Source organism: Arvicanthis niloticus, chromosome 10, assembly GCF_011762505.2.
Source record: "Arvicanthis niloticus isolate mArvNil1 chromosome 10, mArvNil1.pat.X, whole genome shotgun sequence".
Taxonomy (NCBI): domain Eukaryota; kingdom Metazoa; phylum Chordata; class Mammalia; order Rodentia; family Muridae; genus Arvicanthis; species Arvicanthis niloticus.
The window spans coordinates 64,950,530-64,978,120 of record NC_047667.1 but is presented as its reverse complement, the minus strand read 5'-3'; the positions used below and the strand labels follow the sequence as shown (position 1 = coordinate 64,978,120).

General features: G+C 43.1%; 1 protein-coding gene and 1 long non-coding RNA gene across 3 annotated transcripts in view; one reads left to right on the top strand and one right to left on the bottom strand.

Moving 5' to 3' along the window:
* Positions 1-11,650, bottom strand: part of Lpgat1 (lysophosphatidylglycerol acyltransferase 1) — a 65,012-nt gene extending 53,362 nt beyond the window's left edge. Inside the window, exons 1-3 of one of the 2 annotated variants that reach the window (XM_076941624.1) lie at positions 11,480-11,624; positions 11,091-11,256; positions 10,051-10,315 (exon numbers count right to left, since the gene is read on the bottom strand). In XM_076941624.1, coding sequence (XP_076797739.1) covers positions 10,051-10,315; positions 11,091-11,177 — 352 coding nt within the window. In that variant the 5' untranslated portion in view covers positions 11,178-11,256; positions 11,480-11,624. Of the gene's footprint in view, positions 1-10,050; positions 10,316-11,090; positions 11,257-11,479 lie in introns of both variants that reach the window. The other variant, XM_034512762.2, reaches the window with a different exon arrangement.
* LOC143443744 (uncharacterized) lies at positions 10,322-19,485 on the top strand. The gene is made up of 2 exons (XR_013113009.1): positions 10,322-10,811; positions 19,326-19,485. It is a non-coding gene; the product is annotated as an uncharacterized LOC143443744 (long non-coding RNA).
* Positions 19,486-27,591: the final 8,106 nt, after the last annotated feature.

Genomic DNA, 27,591 nt, shown 5'->3' with positions numbered 1-27,591 from the left:
TTTTTTTTAAAGACTATCCTTCAAGTCTCAGGTGATGCACATGACTAATTAGGCTCAGGTTAAGAATAAGATGTGATATCTGGTGAACTGGAAAGTACAGGCCCTGTCTCATCTAAAGGAGATAGGTTACACAGCTCCAGCCAAGAGATTTGTTCAATTTCTAATTTTGCAAGAGTAGCTAACTGTTTTGTGAAATATATCTATATTTTAAATTTTGCCAACTAATTATATTTTAAGTAGTGCCAAGGTCAAATAAGCATATCAAGTGTTAAATATGGCCATTAGTTTAAAACTATAAAGAACTTCTGAAAGCCACGTACTGAGCCAGGTGGTGGTGGCACATGCCTTTAATCCCAACACTTGGGAGTCAGAGGCATGTGGATCTCTAAGTTCAAGGCCAGCCTCGGAACAGAGTTCCAGGACAGCCAGGGCTACACAGAGAAACCCTGTCTCAAACAAAAACAAAACAAACAAACAAGAAAAGCTAAGTACTCAATAAACTTGAATTTTAGATTGGGAATAGTCACAAGAAACTGGGGGACGGTGGTGTCCTTGCAGTTTTCAAGGTGGCTTACAGACCAGACCTAAGAGTATCAATTCACATCTCATCACACTCCCCATTGAGGTATCAAAGGTGCCATCTCTTCCATTCGATCTGATGACATCTCCTAACCTGAGCCCAGAAGAAACAAGTGAAAAGTCTAACTGTGTAATTGGTGATAATCAAGGACCAAAACCAATCCGAACCACAGAACAGGAAAGCACACGCGCGAGCGTGCATACTTATTTTGGAGGCTATATCTTGCTTTTAGACAGACTTTGAAGAAAATTAACTTGATAATAAAACTTGTAACCATTTTATAACAACCAACTACAGTCCAGTACAAGTATGGCAGGGCTATTTGGGTTTTATCACACAGGTGAACAAGGATCTTTGTGTTAGACTTCCTGGTATAACTCTCCTTAGGAAGCACACAAAGCAATGAGAAGTAGGGACCACAAAAGTCCTTTTCTTCTAGTAAACCCAGAAAAAAAAAACCCTGCAAAAATATAAAACTTACAAAGCACCTGGGAACAAGGCTAACAAGAAACAAGGCTGAGAATATCCATGTTGGGATGAAGTATAGAGATAGTATCATGCCACACGGCAAGGTGGGGGAGAAACTGAGCTGGAGAGATGGTTCAGCAGCTAAGGGCACTAGATGCTCTTTCAGAGGAGCTGAGTTCAATTCTTAGCATCCACATGGCAGCTCACACCTGTCTGTAACTCTACGAGGGTTTCTAGCACCTTCGTACATATAGTACATGCAAGTAAAACACCAGTGAACCTAAAATAAAAAGAAATTATATGTATACAGGGAGAGAGAGAGAGAGAGAGAGAGAGAATGAGAGAGAATGAATCAACATTGGCAATGCATTTCCTGAGGAAGAGGTTTGACTCTCTTCTTCAAGGGCTATGTCAGTCCAACCACAGCTGCAAGAGAAGGAGCGTGAAGTCCAGATTTGGCCATAAAAGGCCTCCCAGACTCAATTTGACTTAGGAAGAAACAAGTCTTATGGCAATATAGACAAACACATCCAGGTGCTGTATGTGCATCATGAGGAAGAAATCTAGAACTCTACCTGGCCTCATCCAAACCTTCTGTCACAGCAACTGCAGAAAATCCAAGCATTTACATTATAAGGAATAAAAAAAGGACCTGGCATAGGACTAAGCAACAAACAAAATGTGAGTGTCCAAGAGCAGCCACCAGGAGAATTATGATGGAGAAAGTAAAATTGTAACTAAATATTCTTGCACAAATTTGTAAGAATCAATGAAACTACCTCCCCTATGAATAAGACTACAAAAAACTAACAAAACAAAAAGAAAGACTCAAAGGAGAATATCCAGATTACAGCAATACAGGAAGTGTGGGCTGGCAGAATTCAAGGGAGACATGGAAAACCTTTAAATCATAGGAGTAAGGAAGAAATATAAAGGAGCACAAAGAAAAAGTACTGCAAAAAAAACCCAACAAAAAACAAAACAAACAACAACAACAACAAAACACAACCAGACATTAAAGATAGAAATAATGGAAAAAACAAAGCTGGTTGTAATGTGTGACACACCTATATCTCAACACTTGAGAGGTTCAGGAGTTTAAAGTTATTCTCAGCTCCACAGAGTTCAAAGTCAGCCTGGGCTACAGGTGACCCTGTCTCAAATAAAAACAACAAAAGAATTAGAGGAAAAGGACTGAAAGACAGCATACCAAGACTACCACCTGAGCTCAATCCCCAGGCCTCATGTGGTAAAGGGAGAGGACCAATTCCTTCAGACTCTTTTCTGACCTCCATATACACACTATGGTATATACACAAGCGCAATTAAAATTTTAAAGATAGTTAAATAGAAAAACAATTAATATAGAAGACATACAAAGAGAGCTTGCAGAAAACCAAAACAATGAACTGTAATAAACATTTAAAAATATAAATTTGAAATAAAATATTTGAATCCAGCTAGACACAGTGGTGCATGCCTTTAATCCCAGCACTTGGGAGGCAGAGGCAGTGGCAGTCTGGTCAAAGCCAGTCTGGTCTACACAGTGAGACCATACATATTAGAATTTTTTTTTTTTTTTTTTTTTTTTTTTTATTTTTAAGGACAGGGTTTCTCTGTATAGCCCTGGCTGTCCTGGAACTCACTCTGTAGACCAGGCTGGCCTTGAACTCAGAAATCCGTCTGCCTCTGCCTCCCAAGTGCTGGGATTAAATGCATGCACCACCACTGCCAGGCTAGAACCATTTTTTTTTTAAGTGATTGTTTTTTCCTTTATCCCAGCTAGCTCCTAACTAAATGAGACAAAGACTATACAATTTATTTGATCAAGCTTTACAATACAATATCTGAACAGTTATTAATCTATTCTAATCCTCTGAGCTAATCTGGCTACCTCTCAGCCAAAAGCCCCAAGACACTTGCACTTTAGTATTGATCTGGCTCTCTCTGGTCCAGGTGTATTCCCCTTTATTTCCCCCTCCTTCCCATCACTCCCGTGGCTGCGACAGGAAATCCAACCCTATTCTCTCTTCTGCTCAGTTATTGGTTGATCAGCTTTTATTGACAAATTAGAGAATAAATGGGGAGCAGTGTTGACAGGACAACTGAGAGGGAAGATTCTTAGAATAGGCATTACAATGCCATGTCCAGATTGCAACCAGATATGGGGACAGAGAAATCAGCATTTGAATAATACAAGGATAATCTTTGCACAGTGCACAATAACAATATACCTACAAGACCCTTTCAACAATGACAACAAAAATATTTAAATCTATAAAGATCACAGGAAAAAAGAGAGTTCAATTACTACAGCAATATATCCTAGTAAAGTTACTACATAATAAAACAAAGAGAGAATCCATTGGACATATAAACCAACAAGATCAATCACTAACAATGAGGAAATTTCAAGTTAGTGTCTAACATCTCTACAGTACTAGTAAATGGCAGAAGGCATTTATACAGTATTGTAAGCTACTACACCAAAGTGTGAGCCAGGGATTTTATAACCTGGTGAGCTGTCCTTTACAGGTGAAGCAACAAGTTCTGAAAATGCTGTAAGAAAACTCCTGACATATATCTGGGTGGCCATTACATAAATTAAAGTAAAGAGTTAAGACAAAAACAGATAAAATAGAACAAACTGCAGGCTATAACACTATCTAAAAGCAAATAACAAATTGTAAGGAGAAAAACCCAAGAGAAATATCTAAATGTAACAGTTGAGAGCCAACGGATTAGCCTTATAGCTCACAAATCAAAGTAGTCAATATAAGCACACATAATAACATAAATTTGTATACAACTATGCATACAAATGAATAAAATCAGCCAGCCATAGTGGGGCATGACTTTAATCCCAGTACTTGCAAAGCAGAGGCAGGTGAATCTCTGTGAGTTTGAGACTAGCCTGATATCTAGATAGGATGGATGGATGGATAGATAGATAGATAGATAGATAGATAGATAGATAGATAACATAAAGTATAATGAGTTTTAGGACAGCCTGAGCTACATAGTGAGACTCTGTCTCATTAAAAAAAATTCACAAAAATTACTAAAATCAAGTGATGGAGATGGGAAATGGGGGAAAAGGATTAAAAAGAATTTCACCTTTCTTCATCAGGGTTATTAAATAGAGAACTAAGAATATGATATAAAGAAATGAGGCAAAAATACAAAGATTCCGAACCAAACCAAACCAAAACAACAACAACAAAAACCAGGCAACACAGTTAAAGACCTAAATTCTATATATATGAAAATATAAAACATAGAGGAAGTGTGATTTTATAAATTTCCAATACATTACAAATTAAAGTAGCAATATTTAGCTTCTTATAGAAATCCAGTTGTGATACTGTTTTCAGATGATAGAATTATTTCAGAGAGCTCACAACTCTGAAACAAAGGGCAAAGAGGAAGGTAAAGCTAAGAAACACTCTAGGAACATGATCTAGAGATCAATATTGGCTCTTTGAATACAAAAATAAACTGTGGCAAACATCAATTTGGCTAATGTTTAAGGGGAAGCAACTATAAACCCTGTTTCTATTTCCACATCAATAACAAAAGGAGAAGGGATCATAACAGTACCAGACGACACAACTGCTCCAAGTATGACATGAGCAAAAAGGGAAGTGAAGTAAAATGACAAGCTCATGAAAACGGAAGTGCTGAGAACCACTGAGCTTTTGTTTCAGTGTTGACTAATATTGTTGCTACAAAGACACAAATTTCAAACTGCTAAGTTACTCAAATATTTTAAATCTACTCTAAGTGCTGATGATAGAATTAGGGGAAAGATCCTACAGAGAAGCATTTTCCTGTGGGGCAGTGGTAAGCCCCCAGGGAGAGAAACTGAAGCTTTTCTCTCCTTCCCCAGCACTGTGTACCCTGTGACCTCCCTCTCACCTCCACCCCTACTGAAGCCGTTCATCAAGCAGGAGCACAGCTCCCTAGCATCATTCTGTGTATGTTCCTCTGTGGTACTCTCCCTGCCAGTGCTGCTGAGGGTTCCTAAAGTCAATTACTTCTTGTGTGTCTCAATACTTCCAGGGCACCTGCTCCTACTCATTAAATGAGGGCCGGGCATGATGGTGCACATCTTTATTTCCAAACACTTGGGAAGCAGAGGCAAACAGATCTTCATAGTGAGTTCCTGGCCAGCCAAAGCTACATTGCAAAACACTGTTTAAAAACAAACAAGCATACTAAATGAACAAATGCTTATTTCATATGATCTGGTTCAGGGTTCATATTTTATAGCCTGTAGCCACTTTGATATCATGAAGGCATTCAGTGAAAGAGATTTTTTTCCTAAAAAAAAAAAAAAAAAAAAAAGGAAAGAGGTCTTTCAAGAAAGAGGCTGCTGGACTAGAAGTGTAACTCAGGGGTTGAGGGCTTCAAATAGTATGTATGTAGTCCTAGCTTCTATCTCCTGAGAAAAACGAGCAAATAAACATAATCACCTTAGCCTCTATGGAGTAACATAAATCTATAGTCCCAGAAGGTAGATTTCTGGAAGGTAGAGGCATCCTCACCTACACAGTGAATTAGGCTAGCCTGGAACATGAGACTCTATCTCAAACGTACATATAAACACACTTACCAAGCACCCTATGAACATCAGACAATGGAACAGGCTCTAGGATTACAGGGAGCCTGTGGGTAAGACAGAGGCAAGCATCTTACCCACCAATGAATGGATTAGTATCACTGACTCGAGAACAAACTGCAGTGTACTTCTCTTCAGAATAATGCTTCTCAGATGCTTCTGCACTCACAGTAAAAAATAAAGTAAAAGTAACAGCAACAACAACAAAAAAAACCCCACCACATTCTGCAGCTCGGCACACTAACACTACCAAATAGTCAAATGACACACAAAGATGAATATATATATATATCCATCAAAGCCTGAGATCAGGAGGAAAGTAAACCTAGTCTGCATCGGCTTTCCCTAAAGCCAGCAGAGGTAAATATCCACTCTAAGGAAAGCAGCATTTGCTAAGCAAGGCCAGCTTGGCAGCAAGCCCCCAAGCCCCTGCTAGCCAGACTTTGGCCCAAAGACTCTCAGTCCTCTATAGAAATTCTGGAGCTTTCACTTACAATGAATATCTTTAAACTGCTTAACGTACCGAGACTTTAATTAAATGTGTTTGGGTAATAATGACTTTGCCAAAATAAGTGAAAGTCAAAGCAAAATACTTTAAATAAGTACGTTTTGTTTTAAATATAATCTCTCTCTGAAATTTGCCTGTCTCCACTTAAATTGGAGGAGAGATAGGCTAATTTACCTCAGATCCAAGTAATACATGTAGAAGTAGATCCCTGGCTAAACTAATACCTTTTCAGACTGTCTTCAAAGTATCAGGGCAAAGCAGTATAACTTGTCCACAGTATGCAATGTCTGTACATTATTTGCCACTGAAGAGCTAGCGGCAGCAATGCTCACCTCTCCCTAGGACCAAGTGAGCCTGCACAAACACACTGTCTTCAGAGTCCTCTCAAGAAATGTGTTCATCTGACAAGACAAAGTCAGAAACAGGCAGAAGGACCAGGAAATCTCCTTTCTATCTTCTGTGTCTACATGTAGTTCTTCAACTCTGAGAAGACAAACTAAAAACAAAATTCTGGGCAGCTGGGCATGGTAGCTCATGCTCATAATCCAGAATATCAGAAGCTGAAGCTGGAGAATCATCATGAGTTCAAGGTCAGTCTGGCTCTCATTCCCTTATTTTGGAAAAGTGATTGTTAGTCAGACACATTTAATTACAGTCTGAGTGCATTAAACATTTTAAAGATGTTCACTGTGAAGTGGAAGCTCCTGAGGTTCTAGGGCTGTGTACAAGCATAATAAGACCTTCTTTCAAAACACAACCAACAATAACAAAAGAGTCTTGGGCTGACAGGCCTTGTAATTCCTCACCGAGAATCACAGGTGCGTCTGAAGGACTTATTTTGTTTGCCTCTTTACAGAAATTTAAAAAATCTTCCTGAACGTCCCAAAGGAACTTGTTTATTTATTTACATAAACTGCAAGTATTCTACTACTAAGCTATACCCCTAGCCTGGAAATCCGTTAGATTAAAAAGAAAAAAGATACTTTCCTGATAGAAAGAAAATGCAATTTTTCTAAGAAAAGGAAAAAAGCCTTAAGCACTATTTATTGTCTCTGTCCAGTAGACTTTTCTATGATGGCCTGATCTGTATCTGTACTTTTCAGTTCAGCAGCCCCTAAGCCACCCAGTAACAACAGCTGAAGTGTTGTAGGTCTAAGCAAACTGAATATCAGCTTCACATTGTTTTGTTAATTCACATCCAGCTAGTTGCTACCATCTAGGGCAATGTAGGTTAGATCATCAGCATAAGTCCCCAGCTGAGCAACCTTGTCTTGTCTTACACTAAAATACCAGTTTGAAATCTCTCATTCAAATCCAGTTTTCAGTTTTCTGATATTTAAAACTTCCTTAAGTGGATTTTCAATAAATATTTGGCAATTTTTATTCTAAAATACGAACATACTCTACTTGCTACTACAATCATAACAGACAGTCAAGAGAGCCAACAATGCTGCAATGACAGGAGTTGGTGAGCAGGCGTACCTATAAAAGGGTCTAAAGAAACAAAGACAGGGCCATGGGCTTATGGGGCAAGAACCATGTGTGTGTAAAGGACTCATTTCCATGTTTGCCTCCTCACAGAGCTTCAATAAATCTTCCTGGACACTAACAAGGAGCCCCACTTGTTAGTTTTTGGAGCCAGAAATTTGTGGATGTTAGGCAAATGTTTTAACACCAAGCTACTGAGCTACTTTGACATTGTTCAATTTTTCATCTGTGAAAGGAAAATAAAATGCCTACTGTCCTCTTGACTCACAGAGAAGAAACGAGATACATAATGCAAAGAAAGGAGCTCATTACGCCTAGGTAGGCGTCATCTTTAAACCTCGCTCAGGCTTCCAACAGACTTAGTTCCCACTTTGTTTGACTTCTTACCTGTTCTGTTATGATCAGGCTGTGACCAGACTCTCCAAAAGCAAGTATTTTGCTCACAAGAAACTAAAATCTGATGAAAAACTGATCAGATTGTCAACATGTAGTAGGCTGAAGAAGAGCAAATGTTTGGAAGAGACTAAACACAGAGGTCACACCACGACCACTGAGCTAGGGGCAAAAGAACCCTCATAGATAGGTAGTCAGTAAGAAGAAGATGCCCCAAGAAGCTTTGCTTAAAAACACACTGGAGGCAAGCTGTATTCCCAGCACTTGGAAAGCTGCATCAGGAGAAATGCTCTGATCTGAGTTTAATGCCAGCATGGGTGACATGTTTAGGAATGGTCAAGGATATATAGGCAAAATCTTGCCTCAAGAAAAACAAAACAAATAACACCTTCCCCAAAAAAGAGAAGTAAAAGGATAACTACAGGGAGCCCTAGCCACAGGTGACTGTCACAGGCAGCAGCACTCTGCTCTCAGAATCTCAAGGTCAATGGCTACTTTACTTCATCAGGCTGGTCTACACAAATTCGTATCACATATGAGTATAGGCAGTTCAGTTATTTCATTGTTTTTAAGTAGAAAAAAATACAAGCTGCTTTTGAAAGCCTATAAGCTCATTTTAAACAAGCAAGCACAAGTATACTGTGCACACAGCAGAGCTACCAGCCAGCTATTACATACAATACTTGGGAAAGCCAATGACACCAAGCAAGCAAGCAAGGCAGTTAAGATGAGACTCAGCATGACAGGCAGGAATGTCATGTTCTCTCTACCATCACTGTTGCTACCAGGCACTGAAAAGGACAAGGAGCTTACCCATAGTATCCAAAAAGGCACTGGCATCTCAACAGCTCATTACCAAGAAGCAATTCGGGTACCATGCCAGGGGCTTACAGAGTACCAGACAGCAATGAGGGAAGGACAAACCCTTCATCTAGACCACAGAAACATCCTCTCACACAGCAGGAGGCTGCCAGGCCCTATACTGCCACTCCATCTCTGGTGTGTATGGGTAAAATCTGCAGATGCAGGCAGTGCAGGCAAGAGGGAGACAGATCTAAAAATGGAGAATCGTTTTTGCTGTCTGATCCTTAAAAAACACCCTCCACTCTTTCTAGCTATGAACTGCAGCATAGTTGCTGAGGAATCTGCCCACCAGTTTTGTTTCCATCATAAAACTTTCCACATCTCACAAGTGCTAGAAGCTTCACCCTTTCTGCATTCTTGTAATCCTAAAGAAGAAATAATCAATGAAAAAAAAAAAAAAGATACAGCATTTGTGCAGAAATGGAAGTTCTCAAAATACATGAAGTTTATTGTAGAAAACGTGCATCTCGTCTCGTTTAGTGCTATTAAAGTCCACTACAGCACAGCATTACTCCTCCGCAAAAGGAAGTCTAAAAGCAAATCGAGAAATCCACCTAGACACTCGGGAAATTAGCATAACAAATTTGTAAAATTTTAATAATAGATTCATGAGATAAAATGTAAATTCTAGAAAACAAAAGAAACATACTTAACAGAAACGGGGAAAGCTTAGCTTAAAACACTACACAGTGCAGTATTACATTACATGAAAAAAATGTATTAAACTGAGCAGAAATATGGCTCCATGGCTTTTCTGAGTGTCCAACGCTTATGGACTAAGTATCTTACATTTTCACTTTGTAAGCCCTCAAGTCCTATATAATGCATTCTATTCCTCTAGCACAGCTTTTAAGGACCTACTTTAAAAAGTCAAAGTCAATCACATTAAAAATACACTAAGGAATCTATCAACAATATTTAATTATAAAATCATACTTCTATGCTAATTATAAATCATCAGGCTTCCTGGCTGAGGTTTTGATGAGAAAGCCAACAAGACTATTTCTTTCCTAATAGCCAAGGCATTCTCAACCAAAAGCATAATGTAGATTCAATCATGGCTCCTGACTTATGCGTAGCACTGCAAATTGGTTCAAGTGCATTAAAGTGCTCTCCTCTCACTCTTACCTGTGTATCCAGCATACCACCCCCAGGAAGCCACCATTCCTAAAAGCCATTTGTACATGAGTCCTTCGATGTACCAGAAGCGCTTACTGTCCAGCACTCGGAGTGGCTGCAGTATAATTATATAGCAGATGTAGGATGGAATAGCAACCAGGTTGTTGGCGACCATGAAGGCAAATCTCATCAGGGCTTTCACTACGATCCAGCCCAGCCACGGAGCTTCTTCCACAGTCACAGCCATTCTCACATTGGCGTCGATCCTGTCTTTCTGGGGATGAAAGGAAAAATCATTTCAAAATGAAAATGGGTGCAGTCAGCAGCACAGAAAATCTCCAGCACAAAAATACAAGGAACCGCGAGGGTCTGAGCTCTCTCCCGGTGCAGCGCTCGCCGGGCGATCTCGAGGGCAAATTCCAGAGGGGGGACAGAGAGGAGGGAGGAGCCGCACAAGGTCAAGAGAGCCGTTCCGCGGGGCGCGGGCCACCACGGCGGAATATATTTAGCCAACGCTAGACTGTCCCGCTAGCCGGTGGCAGTCCCGCACCGCGACCCACCGCGGCCGCCTCGCTTCCGCCAGACCCTCGGTCTCCGCACGCTGCCCCGGACCCGGAGCCGCCGGCCGGAGGTCCCGCCACGCCGGTCCCGAACGCCCGGCCATGCCTTTACCGGGGCTCCCCAAGGGCTCGTCCGCGACAGCGGGGTGCTTGCTTTTCCTCGCCTCTAAGGGGGAAGGAGAGGAGAGGGGCCCAGGAAGGAGGAGGAAGGTGAGAGGAAGCCGGCGGGGAGGGGGAGGGGAGCAGGACCAGAAGGTGAAGCCGAGGGGCGAGGGATGCGGAGCCCGCGACGCCCGGCTGAGGAGGCTCGGGCAGCGGTTTCCCCAGGTGAGGAGCGGGGCGGCCTCTCCTCCGCCCGGTCCCCTCAGCCGGCTCTCCCCGGCCGTGTCCCCTCAGCGGGCTCTCCACAGAGGGCTCCCCTCGGCCAGGTATCCCCGGCCAGGTCTCTTCAGCCGGCTCCCCTCAGCACGGTCTCCTCAGAGGGCTCACCTCAGTGGGCGCGAGCGGCGAGCGGCGACAGGGCCGAGGGCCGGCGGCGGCGGCGGCGGGAGTCCCTGGCCCGGGGGTCGCGGTCATGGACGCGGCTGCGGCGGCCCAGGCGGCCCGAGGCGCGGCGCGAGCGGGCGCGCGGGCGCCCTAGTCCCCTCGCGGCTGCCTGTGGACAGAGGCGCGGTGGGGACTCAGAGGCCGGACCTGTCACCGGGGCGGGTCCCGGGGAGGCGGGCGATGCCCCGCGCCCCCGCCTCCGCCTCCTCCCCGGGCCTACCGCGCCCTCGGCCCTCGGGCCGCCGCCGCCTCCTCCACAGGCCACGCGACCAACGGCACCCTTCCCCGCCCCCCAGCGCCTCCCGGGCCCGGCCCGCCGCGCCCCAGGTTACCTCGGGCAGGCCGGAGCCGGGCCCGGGCTGTGGGAGCCGGAAGAATGCATGGCCGGCGGAAGGAGGCGGCGGCGCGGCCCTCCCGGCTCCAGGTCCCGGGCGGCGTGGAGACTCGCTCCCCAGGGCCCGGCGGCTGCGTGCGCCCCGGCCGGCGGGGAGGGTTGGCGGGAGGAAGCGGCGGCGCCCCGGAGCGCCCTCTAACGAAGGCGCGGCACGGCCCGCCCCACGGACCCCCTAGTGCGCGACTGAGGGCGCCCCGGGCCGCGCCGCCTAGGCCCCGGACCTCGCCGAGCCCCGAGTCGGGACAGAACGCTGCTCGGAAAGGTCTGGAAAGAAGGCCGGCCCTCCCTGCGCGGGGACCTTTTGGACCCTCCTGGACCCCTTTCAGCCACAAGGGCCGCCGCGCTGCATTGTTGAGGCTCCTCGGTTGCCCAGGCTGGCACGCTTTCTCCTTTTCATTCCTAAAGAAGCCCGCTTGCGCTCAGGGCTTTTCTTCTGAACCTCCCCAAGGCATTACGGTCTAGCGTTTTAAATCAATTGTTTTAAGTGCCAGAATTCTTGTTTCTGGAAAGCACCTGGAACCTGAATGACAACATTTTCAATCCCGCTACACACACACACACACACACACACACACACACACACACACACACACACACACGAGGTGGGGAGGTGGGGGGCGGATCCAGTGAGAATCCAGTGTTCTGTACAGGAATAGTTGGGTTAGTGAAGGAAGAAAAAACAATTAGCCACATGCTTGATACTGATTCCAGTGGCCATAGGACTCCTAGTCAGCCCTGGTCACTACTAGGGTAGTAGCTGAATTTGGGTTCAAAGGCTGAACACGATAAGGAATACAGACAGCACACCTAAAACAAAACAAAACCTCCAAAACCAGGAGTCCTTACAGACCCAGTATCTCTTGTTGGGCGAGGTAGCTCATGCCTGTAATCTCAGCTCTTGAGAAGCTGAGGCAGGAAGGTTGATGTGAGCTGCAGGCTAGCCTGGGATACAGAATGGGTTCCTATACACGAGTTAGAGTGAGACCCTGCCTATGAATAAGTAAAGCCTTGTGAATCGAGCAGCGGTTTGTTTTCTCCTTCTTTTAAAACCAGGCCTTACTTTCTGTGTAGTCCAGGCTGATCTGAAATTTATAACAGTTCAGGCTGGTCTCCAACACAGAAATCTTCCTACCTCATTCTCCCCATTGTTAGGATTATAGGTTTGAACCACAATGTCTAGTTAGGATGGGATGTTCCTAGGGAACTGTCATATCTGAAGGAGTATCACTTACTGTCTGTCTCTACTGTGAAAATGTCAAAGCCCAGTGTGGTGGTACACATCAATAATCCCAGGACCAGAGAGGCTAAGGCAGGAGTACCAGGAGTCCTGGGCCAGCCAAGGCTACCAGACCTCGTTTAAAAAAAAAAAAAATCAAACCAAAAAAATGTTCATCCTTTTATAAACTTTCCCTCTCTTTTCCCTCCCACTTTGATCCAGGAATGACAGAAAAACTGCCTTATGCCATATAGAAATATTTTTATTCCCATTCTACATAGAACCTGTATGAAATATATGTATCCTTTCCATGTATGTTTAGCTTGTAGAGCTATTATTATCCTTTACCTATTCACAGATATATTTTACTGTACAGGGCATGCTAGGGATGTAGCTCACATGTATTTTCAAGGCCCTGCCCAGCATATGACAAAGCACAACGAAAAAGAATTAAAGGCAGTTGGCTGTGTCAGGGAACTGTCCACAGAGGCTCAACTGATGAGTGTCAATAGAAGTCAGGTACACCCATTCATTTCCTGTTCTTCCTTTGTCAGTTTAGGCACCAAGATATTGGACCTTCAAATAAACCTAAGCAGAGAAGTGTAATAAGATGACCATTCATGTTGTGTCATTATATTCTTAAGGAAGATAGGCAAGAGACATATTTCCAGAATCAAACATCAATTTCTTCAAGGATTCCATTTGTTCTCACCTCATTTAGCTCCCCCACACACCATGGTACCCACTGACACTGATAACAAACAATGAGATTTACATCTGCTTCCTAGATGGTAGAATATCTGCCTGAACACTAGATACTCCGAGGCAGAGACAGGTGGATCTTTGTGAGTCTGAGGCAAACATGATCTATGTAGTGAGTTTCAAGACAGCTGAGGCTATGTAGAAAGAGACCCTGTCTCAAAAATTTAACCAACCAACCAAAGAAACAAAAATCATTAATAGGAGATTCTGAGGTTGATAGTTTATAGACTTTAAGTAAGCGGAATCTTAGAGATATACAACCTTTTAATTGCAAGTTCTTATTGGATCACATCTGTTCTGTCTGCATTAGTCCACAACGGTGGCCACACAAAATGCTAGTCATTAGTTTTCCTCAAGTTCTGGAAACTGAAGCCAAAGATGAAGGTGTGGTCAGGTTTGGTTTCTTCTGGCCTGTCTCCTTGGTTTACCCTGTACTCACACATCATCTCTCTGTAAGCAGTTGTCTCTAGCTCTGTCCAAATCTCTTCTGCTATTGTTTCTCTGAGAGACAGGTCTCCATAGGAAACCAGCAGGCCAGCCTTCAACTCATTATTTGGCTCAGACGGTACTCTACAGAAGTATCTTCCTTCCAAATGCTGAGATTAGAGGCTTGTGCCACCACACCCAGTCAAACTTCTTATAAGATAACCAGTCTGATTGGATTGGGGCCCACACTAATGGCTGCGGTTCAAAATACTTGTCTCTTTTAAGGCCCAAGTCTATTTGCATTCTGAGGAAGCAGAGACTGAGTTCCAGTGTATGAATTCTGGGTGCTGCTCAGCCACAACATTCTATTCCCTGCACTGCAGACATTGTCGGTTTACCACCTCTTCAGGCAAAGGACCAGGAAGCCCAGTTCCCTCGATCATCTCATTATGTTAACTAGCTTCAACCCAGGAGGATTTGTTTGTCTGGTTGTTGTTGTTTAGTGAGGGGAGAACCCAGGGCTGAATGCCTGCTGAGTAGGCACTTTACAGCTCTAGCTATACCCCAGCCTTATGGGAAGCTGCCTGTGCAGCTTCTCTTCAAGTTCTGCCAACTGTGCTGCACAGGATGCTACAGGAATAAATATGCCAAGGGTGTGTGGAAGGGTCTTATCTTAGCTTTCCGACCACAGAATTATGTTCGCTTAAGACAATTAAACCTCTAGAAATCATGAAAAGTGGTGTTTGGTCTAACGTGTTTAGGAAACCATTTCAGATAGTGTTTACACCAATTCCTTATATTTCAACATTCATTTTAGTTAATCATGTTGCATTCATTTTTTCCACCTTGCATATAATAACTTCTTGCCAGAAAACTTTTTTGCCTTGCCACTTTTTAACACTAACTTGCTGAGGTTTTCCTGTGGTTTATTTGCACTCTACCACATGCAAATAGAGATATAAATTCCCTGAATGATCCTAACAGGAAGATCGAAATGGCTGTAGAAAATTCCGTGACAACTGGCTTCCAGTTCCTTGTCCCACCACCTTAGAGCTGTCTTTAACAAAATGCAAACATGAATTCTAGAATTGCAGAGCCTTTGTGTACAACCTACATAGGGATAAAAGGAAACACACCCTACTTTATGGCAACAGGTCTGTCTCAAAACCTTACATTTGAACCACAGAACATGGTGGGAAAATGCAGCAACTTCCATTTCTTGGAGTCTCCACACATTTGAAAGCAATCTAACCTTACACCTCAGAAGGATAAATTCCACCCACATGATCCACATATGCACAATGAATTAGGTTATAACTAGAGGGGGGGCCCCTTGGGTAGAAGATTCCCCCTGGGCCGGCTCTTTTTCCTAGTGGCAATTATAAAAACATTTTACCTGCCTGTGCTGGTTTCTACAATGAGGCTCCAATGAACTACTTCCTCTCTAGGGGGAACCCACTAGCAGTTTTGTGCCTGTGCAGTGACTTGGCACAGGCCCGGGATTGCTAGGAAACGGTGGCAACCTAGAAGATTGCAGCCCCAGAGAGTCTGGCATTCCAGTTGCTGTCAGCATCAACCTCTGGCTGGACGAAAAGATATCCATAGTCATAAAACCTATGGGGCTGTCATCTTAAAGTCCTCTAGACAAGGTGGGTCAGACCCTCAAGTCTTGACTGAAACACTTCAGTAACTAATCTCTCAACAGGGTTGTTTCCAAACAACGTTCTTATGACCTAAACAACTTTTTCTTCTCTGGGATCCAATCCTGTCCATCTGGTTTCCTTTTTATTCTGCCCCAGCTAAAACTATCCCTAGGCCCCTGGAGAGTCCGTAAGACAGCAATCTCATCAATAGATAGCACCCTAAACTAGAATCTTCTGCCCAGAGCTGTTTCCCTAGACACACCCTATCTGTCCTGCCTACTGACAGTCACACAACACATAGCTTCTGGCTGTGAAAATGATCCCTATTCCTAAAGCGTTAACATTTTCTACAAGCCCAAAGCTGCACCCATTTCTACTGGGGGCTTCTTAGGGGCTAGAGTGTGTAAGATATTCAAAAAAAAAAAAAAAAAAAAAAAAAAAAAAAAAAAAAACCAGCAAGTTCTTGATCCTCCAGAACCCACAGATTCACATGGTACACCTGTGAATAAGACAAATGCAGATTTAAAATTATATCTGCCTGAGGCAAGAAAGAAAAGAACAATGTGTTTGCTAATTGTGATCACCCCAGCAGTGACTGAGCACACTCCAAAGCTGGCCAGTCATGTTCTCAGTGCTTTGTGTGCGTTCCTTCCTTCGAAACATTTTGTTTACTGTTGTACATATGATGGGGGGTAGGGGCCTGCAGGCCAGAGTTCATGTGTGGAGGTCAAAGGACAACTGTGTGGAGTTGGCTCTTTTCTTCCACCTTAAGAAGTTTTCAGGGATCAAACTCTGGCTTGCTGGGGGACACCTTTATCTACTGAGCCATTTCACTGGCCCTCATTGTTTCCTTGGCTGTTTATTTTTGTTGAGATAACTTGTCACTGTGAAGCTCAGTCTGGCCTGAAACTTACAATCTTCAAACCGATGTTCAAGTATGCTTGTAATTACAGGTCTGTGACATCACACCCTGCATTCCTTCTTCTAATCCTTGTAACAGCTTTATAAGGTTTATTGTTACCTGCATTTTAGAAACAAGGAGGTTAAGCAATTTAACCTGGGTCACTTAGCAAATGGAGGAATCTGGAATAAATTTTCAGTTCCCTCCAAGGGTATGCTCCTGTCCACAGTCTTCAGGGCTCCTCTGGGAGCTAGCTGTTGACAGAAACACAAACTCTCTCTCTCTCTCTCTCTCTCTCTCTCTCTCTCTCTCTCTCTCTCTCTCTGTGTGTGTGTGTGTCTCTCTCTCTCTCCATCTGGTGTCAAACGGTCTCTGATTGGTCAAGGACTGGTCAAGAAGGCTAGGTTGGCTAACAAGCCCAGGTACTCTCCCATCTCCCCTCCCAGCTCTAAGATAGTGCGCATCGGATCATCTATCAATAAAAAAAGCTAGCCGGGCGGTGGTGGCGCCCGCCTTTAATCCCAGCACTTGGGAGGCAGAGGCAGGCTGATTTCTGAGTTTGAGGCCAGCCTGGTCTACAGAGTGAGTTCCAGGACAGCCAGGGCTACACAGAGAAACCCTGTCTCGAAAAAAACAAAAAAAAAAAAACAAAAAAACAAAAACAAAAAACCAAAAAAAGCAGATGGCCAATGAGCTGAGGCAAGAAATAGGCAGTGGGACACTGGCAGGAAGAGAGAGGATTCTGGGAAATAGTGGGAGCATAAAAGGGGAAGCTGAGAGAACCTCAAAGGAAGGAGCAGATCAGGACTGAAGGAGAGGTAACTAACCATTTGGAAGACATAGAATAGTTTGAATGGGTTAAATAAGTTACGAGCTAGTCAGGGAAGGAGCCAAAGTTTATGGCCTTGGCATTTGATAATAAATAGTCTCAGAGTCATCATTCTGGGAGCAGAGGCTGGGAGAAAAAAATGGGTGCCTATGGCCACCTGTGGAGGCCAGAGAGTGACAGCAAGGTGTATTTCTTAATCACTCTCCACCTTATTTTCTGGGACAGGGTCTCTCCCCAAACCTGGAGTTTCCCTTTTTGATTAGACTGGCTGGCCAGTGAGCCCAGGGATACATTTGTGTCCCACCACACGCAGCTTTTTATGTGGGTGCTGGAGAGCTGAATCAAGTCCTACATGTACAAGGAATACATCACCCCTTGTGCCATCTCATCAGCCTTGTCTCTTTCAGTCTTGTCTCCTGCTGGCCTCTGGCTCTGCCCCCCCCATTGTAGTAGCCACAGTTGGGATGGAGGGAGGGGTGTGGTTAGTTACTTTGCTGTAGTACCCACAGTTGGGATGGAGGGAGGGGTGTGGTTAGTTACTTTGCATTTAGAATCTCATGCTTTTCCCTTCCCTTTGTCCATGAGTCAAATTCACCCTTTGTGGCTACTGTTTCAACAGCACCATCTCCACACTCCTAGATCACTTCAGATTCATTGCCTCCTCTGCTGACTTGATTGGGGAAAGCCTGGGCATTTACACTTCAGGTTCTCCGTGAGGGCTCCGAGCACCTACCTTCTTTTCATTTGCTGTTTTCCAGCTACTCTGGTGCCTTGAATGACATCAGTTACTCAACCTGTGGGTAGGGACCCCACAGGGGTTCCCATATCAGATATTTATATTATGATTTATAACAGTAGCAAAATTACAGTAGCAACAAAATAATTTTTATGGTTGTTGGGTCACCACAACATGAGAAACTGTATTAAATGGTCACAGCATTAGGAAGGTTGAGAACCACTATTGTATGGGAATAAGAAATAGATTTTTAAAATTCAGTGTTTATTTTGTTTATTTGACCTATTTTTCTACTTTCTAACAACAGTTGGGTATATTAAATGATGAAATTTAGTCCGTGACCAGGAGCAGTCATGATGTTCATATGTCTTTAAAAGTTTATGGATTTTGGATTTCTTTGAGACAGGATTTTGCTACATAAGCCTAAGGGACTTAGAACTCACTCTGCAGCCCAGGCTGGTATCTGACTTGCAACAGCCTTTCTGCCTGTGCTTCCCCAGTCCTGAGGCTACAAGTGTGCACTTCCATGTCTGATTGCACTCTTTTGAGGAAATTCACTATAGAAAATTTACATTTGTTATTTATGCATTCGTGTGTGTGTGTGTGTGTGTGTGTGTGTGTGTGTGTGTGTAGGTCAGAGGACAGCTATCAGGAGTTGGTTCCCCCTCCTTCCATGTGGGTTTGAGGGATAGACCCAGTCATTAGGCTTGACAACAAGCACGCTTACCCTTTGAGTCATCTTTTGGGCCTAACCCATTAATTAATTTTTATAATCAAAAAATTTAAGTTAGCATACAAAACACTGGGTTTTATTAAGGTATTGTAAGACATATGTGACAGTATGATTTTTTTTTCAGTTTGCCCTCCTGCCTCAGTTTTCTCTCATTCCTCTCTAGCCTTCTTAGCTGGTGTTCTTCCTTTTCTGTACAGTCTCCTTCTTGGCACATGCCAAGTTATTTTTTATCCTCTTTCCCCAACCTTGCCCTTTTATCTACTGACTTTTCAGTATTTTGATCCTTCCAATCATCCCATTCTTCTATCTCATCCTCCATCTTCCTGCTTAAACCCAACTCCTACCCCAGACTCCCTAGCTTCTGGGAAAGCTGGCTCTTGTCAGGTTCCTGGGCTTTGAGTTTGCTCAAAGTCATCAAAATTCCAACTTGGCAATGCCCCTGTAGCAATAGACATTTCCAAAGCAGACTTCTTTCTATACATAGTTCCTTGACTGGCTTTTGAACTAATTCATGCCTCCCTCATTTCTCTTCCCTCAGCCCACAGAAGACCTCAGAATGACACATCACATGTTTCGTCTCACAGCAGCAAGTCCTAGCACAGATGAACTCCTGGCTTCTGGATCACTTACAAGTGTTCTCTATCTCCAACTTTAACACAACTTTAAAAAAAAATCCTGGGCCACCTTTACTCTGGAATTCAAGTGTTGTGGTTTGGTGACATTTAATGATAGAAATGAATTCCTCATGAAAGGAACACAGGATAATTCCAATTTGGTGGGAATTAGGATAAGACAGGGTTTCCTGATGTAACTGAGATTGACCTGGAACTATTTTTTTTTATATCTGTCTCTTTGTCTATCTATCTATCTATCTATCTATCTATCTATCTATCTATCTATTATGGGACAGGGTCTTATTATGTAGACCAGGCTGGCCTTGAACTCACAGAATTTCACCTCTGATCCCCTGAGCTCTAGGATTTAAGGCATATGCTTCCATGCCTAACTGGTATGAAACTCTTGATCCTCCTGTCTCAGCCTCTCTACTACTAGGATGAAAGACTTCTACTACCACACCTAGTTTATACAGTAATGCCATTTATGAATGGGGAACTCAGGTATGGAGAAATTAGGGACCAGATCATCACAACATGTACCAAAATTGGACTGTGTTATCTTAAGGTGACTGTGTTAGTCAGGGTTCTCTAGAGTCACATAACTTATGGATAGTCTCTGTATAGTAAGGGAATTTATTATGATGACTTACAGTCTAGAGTCCGGCTCCTCAACAGTGATCAACTGTGAATGAAAAGTCCAAGGATCTAGTAGTTTCTCAGTCCTACAAGGCTAGTAGATTCCAACAGATATGCTTGCAAGTAAATTTAAGCAGGTGAAGAAGAACAAATCTTCCTTCTTCCAATGTCCTTATGGAGGTCTCCAGCTAATGGTATGGCTCAGATTAAGGGTGTATACCACCATGCCTGGGTCTGGGACTTGTTTTGTTCCAGGCTGACCATGAACTCAAAGATCTCCTTGCCTTAGTCTCCTGGAATTCATAGATACTGTGCCTCAAGATCTCCATGCCAAGATCAGCTCAGAAACTTGTATCTCCCAGCCTCAAGATCTGGATCACAAGTGAGCCTTCCAATTCTGGATTGTAGTTCATTCCAGATATAGGCAAGTTGATAAGTAGGAATAGTCATTACAGTGACCAACACATCCTACTTACTCAGGACATTTAGTTTTAGCATTGAGAATCTCAAACCCTGGAGATGTCTCAACCCTGGCCAATGATTGGTAACCTCATTTGAATGACCAAAAAGCAGCTTGGGGAGGAAAGGGTTTACTTCACTCACAGTTACATCTAATAGTTTGCCATTGAAAGCAGTGAGGACAGGAAATCAAGTGGGACAGGAACCTGGAAGCAGGAGCTGATGCAGAAGCCATGGAGGGATGCTGCTTACTGGTTTGCTCAGCCTGTTTTGTTTTTTTTTTTTGTTTGTTTGTTTTCCATTGAAATGACTTCTGGAGTAGTTTATGAAGCATATTTTTAAATCCTTTATTTCTCTTAAACTTTCTCTTTAGCCAGGTGATGGTCCTGCATGGCAGAGTTCTGTGAGTTCAAGGCCAGTCTAGTGTAGAGTTCCAGGATAGCCAGAGTTACACAGAGAGAAACCCTCTTTCGAAACAAAACAAACAAACACAAACTTTCTCTTCAAAGTATCCACTAAAGCAGAGATCTAAATGGTTTTAAATCAGCCACTGGCAGCCCAACAACCTTGAGAAACCACCAATTAGACTGGGGGTGGTGCTGGGTCAGCTCTAATTGTAAGTGCTTAGAATTAAAGCTCTGGGTAAAAGAAAGATGTTAAAAGTATGGGTTTAAGTACGGGGTTTTTAAAGATTTACTTACTTACTTACTTACTTACTTACTTACTTACTTACTTACTTAACTTATCCTTTAAGAAATTACCTTACTAGACCTGGCTAGCCTCAGAGTTACAGAGACTCACTTGCCTCTGCTTCCTGGGTGCTGGAATACACTACCACACTAGGTCCTGTGTGTGTGTGTGTGTGTGTGTGTGTGTGTGTGTGTGTGTGTGTGAACTGGAATTACAAGTAGTTGTGAGTCCCGTAGTGTGCATGCTGAGATCCAAATGAGCCCCAGGTACGATTACACTGAGCCTCTTTTGCAGCCCTAAGTAAGGGATTTTTAAATCTTAGAACCATTCTAGTTGAATCATTATAGTTAGGTTCCTGCATCAAGTGTTGGTAGTTTTAGCTTCTCTGTCTTAGAAGTTTCTTCCAAAGGTTGACTGCCCTACTCTGGTTCTTCGACATGCCATGCCATGCCATAGGAATCACCTGCAGTTCATTCAGAACTTTATGTTTCTGTAGATATCGATATCTGGGAGACTTTTTTTTTTTTTGGTTTTTTTTGAGACAGGGTTTCTCTGTGTAGCCCTGGCTGTCCTGGAGCTCACTCTGTAGACCAGGCTGGCCTCGAACTCAGAAATCCACCTGCCTCTGCCTCCCAAGTGCTGGGATTACAGGCGTGCGCCACCACCGCCCGGCTCTGGGAGACTTTTTAAGCCCTGATTCTGGGACCACATTCCAGAGGTCCTGATTCCTAGGGCCTAGGGCAAGCTCACGAGCCTTGGGTTTTAGACGTAGCTTCCTGTGATTGGAGGTGGGCAGTGTGGCATATCCAGAGCATTGCTGTTTTTGTCTTCCATTATGGAGTCACCAGGGGAGTTTGTTTAGAAATGCAGTCCTTCAGACTATACTGCAGATCTCCTGGGCCAGGACTTTACGTTTTAATAAGATTTTTAATAAGATTCCTATGTGATCCCAATTTGTTTAAAGTTGTTAGTTCGCAAACTGGAAGCAAGTGAGAGCTGTGTATAGCTGATCTGGGGTTGGGGGGGTGGTGCTCTTTCATGCTTTGTAGCAAGCACTCAATAAATATTGGTTAAGTGAATCCATTTTCACAGGAGAGGGAGTGTAGAAGTCACACCGTGTGTACTTTGTGTTAACAGTCTCCTGAATAGAGCAGGGGTCTAGACAAGTGCTAGAACAGGTAGGCCTGCTTTACACATTAATCAGGAAGTGCTTAGTAGGTGTTTGCTAGGTGTCTAGACTTTGCTTTCCCATTCTAGGGGGAAAGAAAACTGACACTGAGGACTAGTGAAATGGCCCTATACCTCATGGCTATCTGGCATTTGCAGCTAGATTAAAGATGTGTTTCCTTGCATCTGGCCTACAGCTGGATTTCAAGGAAGGAGAAGAAGCCAACTGCAACAGTCTCCCCCTGTGGAGGAGAAGGAATCACCTGGTCAGGAACAAGAAGAAAGGGAAAATGGACTTGATTTGTCAGAGAGACAGAGCGATTAAACGCCCCAGTGTGGGTTAATGTGACTAGAGCGAAGTCAAAATGTAGAGTTTTAAAAGTCAGGTTTCTGCAAAAGAAAAGTCCAGTTACAGTAATAGAGGCTTTATGTGGCTTTATGTGGGTTTAGTAAATGCTGATTATTTTCATCAACATCCATTCTTCCTTTTTTTCTTGTAAGAGGAAAACACCTCTTGAGCTATGAAACCCTGTCTCAAAATTATTATCATCATCATCATTATTAATTATATCATCATCATTATATCAGTCAATTTTATATTTTGTGTAAATTTTATATTTTATATATAATATATAACTATTATATTTAATTATATATACTTATAATTCTATTATATATAATTCTATTTATGTTATATATAAAAATATAATGATATAAACTAATATTTAATATAAAAATAACATTTTATTATAAAATATTAAAATGCATATAATTTATAAATACAATTTATAGTTTATATAAAATTGTATAATAATAAATATTGATTACATTAACTGATATAATGATGATAATTAATAACAATGCTAATAATAGGTTAAGTAAATAAAATGAATAAATACTAAATAGAAATAATCTTTGGGCTTGTAGCTGACCAAAACATAGACTGCATTTCTACACCTCTTTGGCAGTGAGGTGGGATCATGTGACAATGTCCCTGCTTGTGAGCCATAAGCAGAAGATTGGCTATGACTTCTCTGCAGTTCTCTAAAGGAAAGAGACATGCCTTTCCTTACACCTTTCCTTTCTGTTAATGAAGTGAGGACAGTGATCTCAGTGAGAAGGCAAGACAAAGGGACACACTACTCATGACCTCGCAGGCCTAAGTCAGGAGAAGGCCTGCAGAGGGGCTCTCCAGTGCAGGAGCCACTTCCACGTTGGGGTAGAAGTAGGGAAGAAAGGGGCTATGAGAAAGCAACTGCAGTTTCCCTTTGTGGCCTGTGATTGGCCACTGTAGGTGTAGTTAGGGAAGGAGACAGGTAAGTGAGAGGTGAAAATGTCGGGTGACAAGTGTCTCTCCTGGGCAGCTGACACTGGGGATCAATGGGGCAGGGAGGGCAAGAATGGAGAAATACAATGTTTTAGTTATAGGAGCCAAGTTATTATTAAAGGATCAAAGCATTAGGAAGGTTGAGAACCACTGCCCAAAGACCCATGAGACAAAGGACCCTAATCTGTAACATGATGGGCAAGTGATGCAGCCTAGGAGGAGGCCTTTGAGTTACAGGTGTGTGCCCTTGAAGGAGATATTAGATCCCAGGACCTTCCTTTTCTTCTCTAAAGTGTCCTATCCTGGTAGCTCAATGCTTTCCCCACTTTTAGCTTCTGTCATGATTTTATCACAGTTAACAAGACCATGGGCAAAAATCCTCAGAACTACAAAATAAAACAAACCGTTTCTCATTATAAGCTGATTTATTTGGACCCAGTACCCTGTGGATTATTAATCTCACTAACCCTTGACTCCTCTCAAGTAAAACAGAGAGTGTCTGTTCTGATTATTCAGAGGGACAGATCAGCAGACTTGTTTAGAAGACTGTGCCAGTGGTGTTCTGTGAAGATGTTCACATCTGAAAGACCAGCGTGGCGGTGGTGACACTCATGGTTGGAAGGTGAATAGTCTAAAAGCAGGAAAGGCTTCAAAAGTTCCATCTGGCTTGTGGCACTTGAAGTAGAACTTGAAGCATAGATGTTTATTTAACCTCTTGGGTGCCAGGCACATTCTAGAACTTAAATCTACAATGATAAAAGCAGGTACGGTTCTTACATTGAGCTTATAGGAAATGGAAGTGTTGCTGAGTGGTGCCACACAAAAAGTCATGCAGAGTTCATGGCCTTGTGCCAGCTAGTTTTATGTCAATTTGACACAAGCTAGAGTCATTTAGGAAGACGAAACTTCATTGAGAATATGTCCCCATCACATTGGCCTGTGGTGCATTTTCTTGATTGATGAATGTTGAGGGCAGGCCCAGCTGACTGTGGAGGGTATTACTCCTGGACCGGTAGTCCTGGATGCTATAAGAAAGCAGGATGAGCAAACCAGTAAGCAACACCCTTCACTCCAGGTTTCTGTCTGGAATTCTTACCCCTACTTCCCTGGAAAATGGACCATAAACCAGATGAAATAAACTCTTTCCTTCCCAGGTTGCTTTTGGTCATGGTATCTTATCACAGCACTAGAAATCTTAACCAAGATGCTGAGTTTAAATGTCAGATGATTGATGAGTAATGTAATTTAATGGCAAGTGGGGTAAATGACCTGAAGGGCAAGGGCAGTATGTCTGGAGAAGCTACACCTGGGACCTGACATAGAGGGGTAGCTAAGCCAGCTTACAGAGGATGAAGCTAAGTTAAGTAAAGGTAGATAGAATGCACGTTTCCTTCACTAGGACAGACCAGAGTTCTGAGAACAAGAACAGCCTGGAGGAGTACATGTCCTGGGGGCCCAAGAGGGCAGTACGAAGGAAAGCTGTATTTTAAGCATGACAGGGAACTTTGGGTAGGCTTTGACCAGAATCTTAGGGTGGTGAACATCTTGCTGTGGAACCAGTGCTAGCCTCAAGCAAATGATCCTGCAGGCTCAATGTTCAGAGTGCTGAGATTTTAACTGTCTGTTTGTAGTCACATCTGCAGGTCTGTCCCATCAGTCTGATATCCCTCTCTCTGTTCCTGTCACCCCCTCCCTTACAGCTGTGAAGAAAACTAATAGCATGGAAGGCACAAAGGCAGAGTGCAGTTTTTAAGACACCAGCTCAGTTACGTTTTCAGGAGCATCTAGCCATGAGAGAGACTACTGTAGCTCATGTTGGAGTGGGGATGGTGACACTGAAAAAGATGGACTTGATAGAAATTTAGGAGGAAAAAAATGGGCAGAACTTGGTAAGAAATGGGAAGAACCACATCCCAGACCATATAAAGTAACTGAAGCGTGAGAATGAAGTCTGCATTCACCACACAGGGCACTCTCTATTACTGTGATCGTCAAATACAGTGGGAGGTAGTTTCTGGGAAATCACAAACTAGCCTGGTACACAGGCTTAAGAGTTAAAAGTTATAATGAAATAGTTATGGCTGTCTAACTGTTGCCTCAGGCAAGGGCCACCTAAACCACCTCAGATCAGTGTGTTCCAGAAGGAAAGCAGTCTTTATATCCTGACCCTACACCTAACCCAAGCAGATTCACTGGAAATGAGGCCAAAAAAGTCTTTTAGCCTGGATCCATTCTAAGTGTTGCTCCTCCCTCTAGAAAATGCTTCAATGGCTTCTGAGTTACTTACTCAGTTTTATTGGTATAAGAACTGTGCTTCAAACTAATTGCTTGTTTCTGCCATGCTTCACAAACTCATGTGCTAAAGATAGTTAAGGAAATTCTTGCTTACTTAGGATTATCATTGTTATTTGTGATCACTTTAACATCCTTTGTAAGACAGTCCACTTCTTTAGTTAAGTCTAACAAACAATAGATAAAACTTCTCAATTGCTGTGTGTTCTTTTATACATCATAAAACTAATGTCTGGCTTTAGAAGTAGGAAGTTAAAGTTATGAGCAAAACAAACAAGGGCAAAAGATGATATTATAAAATCAAAAGGTGGTCAAGGCATGGTGGCCCACACCTTTAGGTCCAGCACTTGGGAGGCAGAGGCAGGCAGTATGAGGCTAGCCCGGTCCCTTTGCATGCTTTGTTTTTCTCTGGTTATATTTAACTTAAAGTCTCTAATAAGCCTTCAAGAACTTTCAGTACTTTTATTTTATTTTGACCAATAAATTACAAGCAGACTAACAATAAAGTACAAGGAGGGATGGAAGAGGAGGAGAGAGACAGGGCAGGTCTGGAATGTAAATATGGTGAAGATATGGCGTACTTAAGAGAAGTTGTCCTTATGGAACCCAGGAAAGCACAGCAAACATACACTGGAAAAAGTTTAAAGTGGTTTCTTTGTAAAATAATACTTTGTATAAAGCCAGGTGTACACATGCCTATAATCCCAACATTCAGGAAGCAGAGGCAGGTGAATCTCTGAACTCAAGGCCAGTGTGGTCTACAGAGCTAGTTCTAGGACAGTCAAGGCTACACAGAAAAACCCTGTCTCTGTCTCAAAAAAAAAAAAAAAACCAAAATAATAATAATAAGTTAGTATTTTTATTGTAGGAGAGCTCAGTTATACTCTGCAGCATTTAGTATTTTAACCTGAATTCATTGATTCCATCATAAAATACTACAGCAATGCCAGCGAAGTACAGAACGGCCTGGACTTAACTATGATAAGTTCAGGTAACAGAGTCAAACGCAAAAGACAACGGGAGGGAAGGCGTGCAGGCCTGTGCTCTCTGCCTGCCTTGTTAGGTTTAGATTTCTTCGACAGGTTCTCACTGCAGATCAGGCTTCCCATACACAATCCTCCTGCCTCTCCCTCCCTAGTTGTGTAATTACAGGTGTGTGCCACTATACCCAACTTCTCCACTCTTTAAAGGCAGCACTAAATCCTGTTTCCCTTCCTGGGAATAACTGATTTGGTAAAAACAAACAAGTGAGCAACAAAGTACATGCTTCCTCAATGTCTAGAAGCCCCAAGGCAGAAGTCATCTTGGAGCTGGTTGACAAGGTAACTGCTTTGATCATGAGGCCGGCTCTGCTACCAGCCTCTGACCACAGCTTCCTTCATCCCACTCTCACTCCCTCACATCTCCATTACTTCCCTTCCACCTGCCCTTTCCTCTGTGCTTCTCTCACCTCTCTCACCACTTCGGTCCCTCTCATTGTCCCCTCTTGCTCCTTACTCTGTACCTTGCCAGCAGAGTTATCATACCAACATGAAGCTCTTGGACCAGCCTGAGAAAGTTTCTTGGTGTGATACAAATGCCTTACACGGTATAACATGGCTCCAGGCTCAACCAGC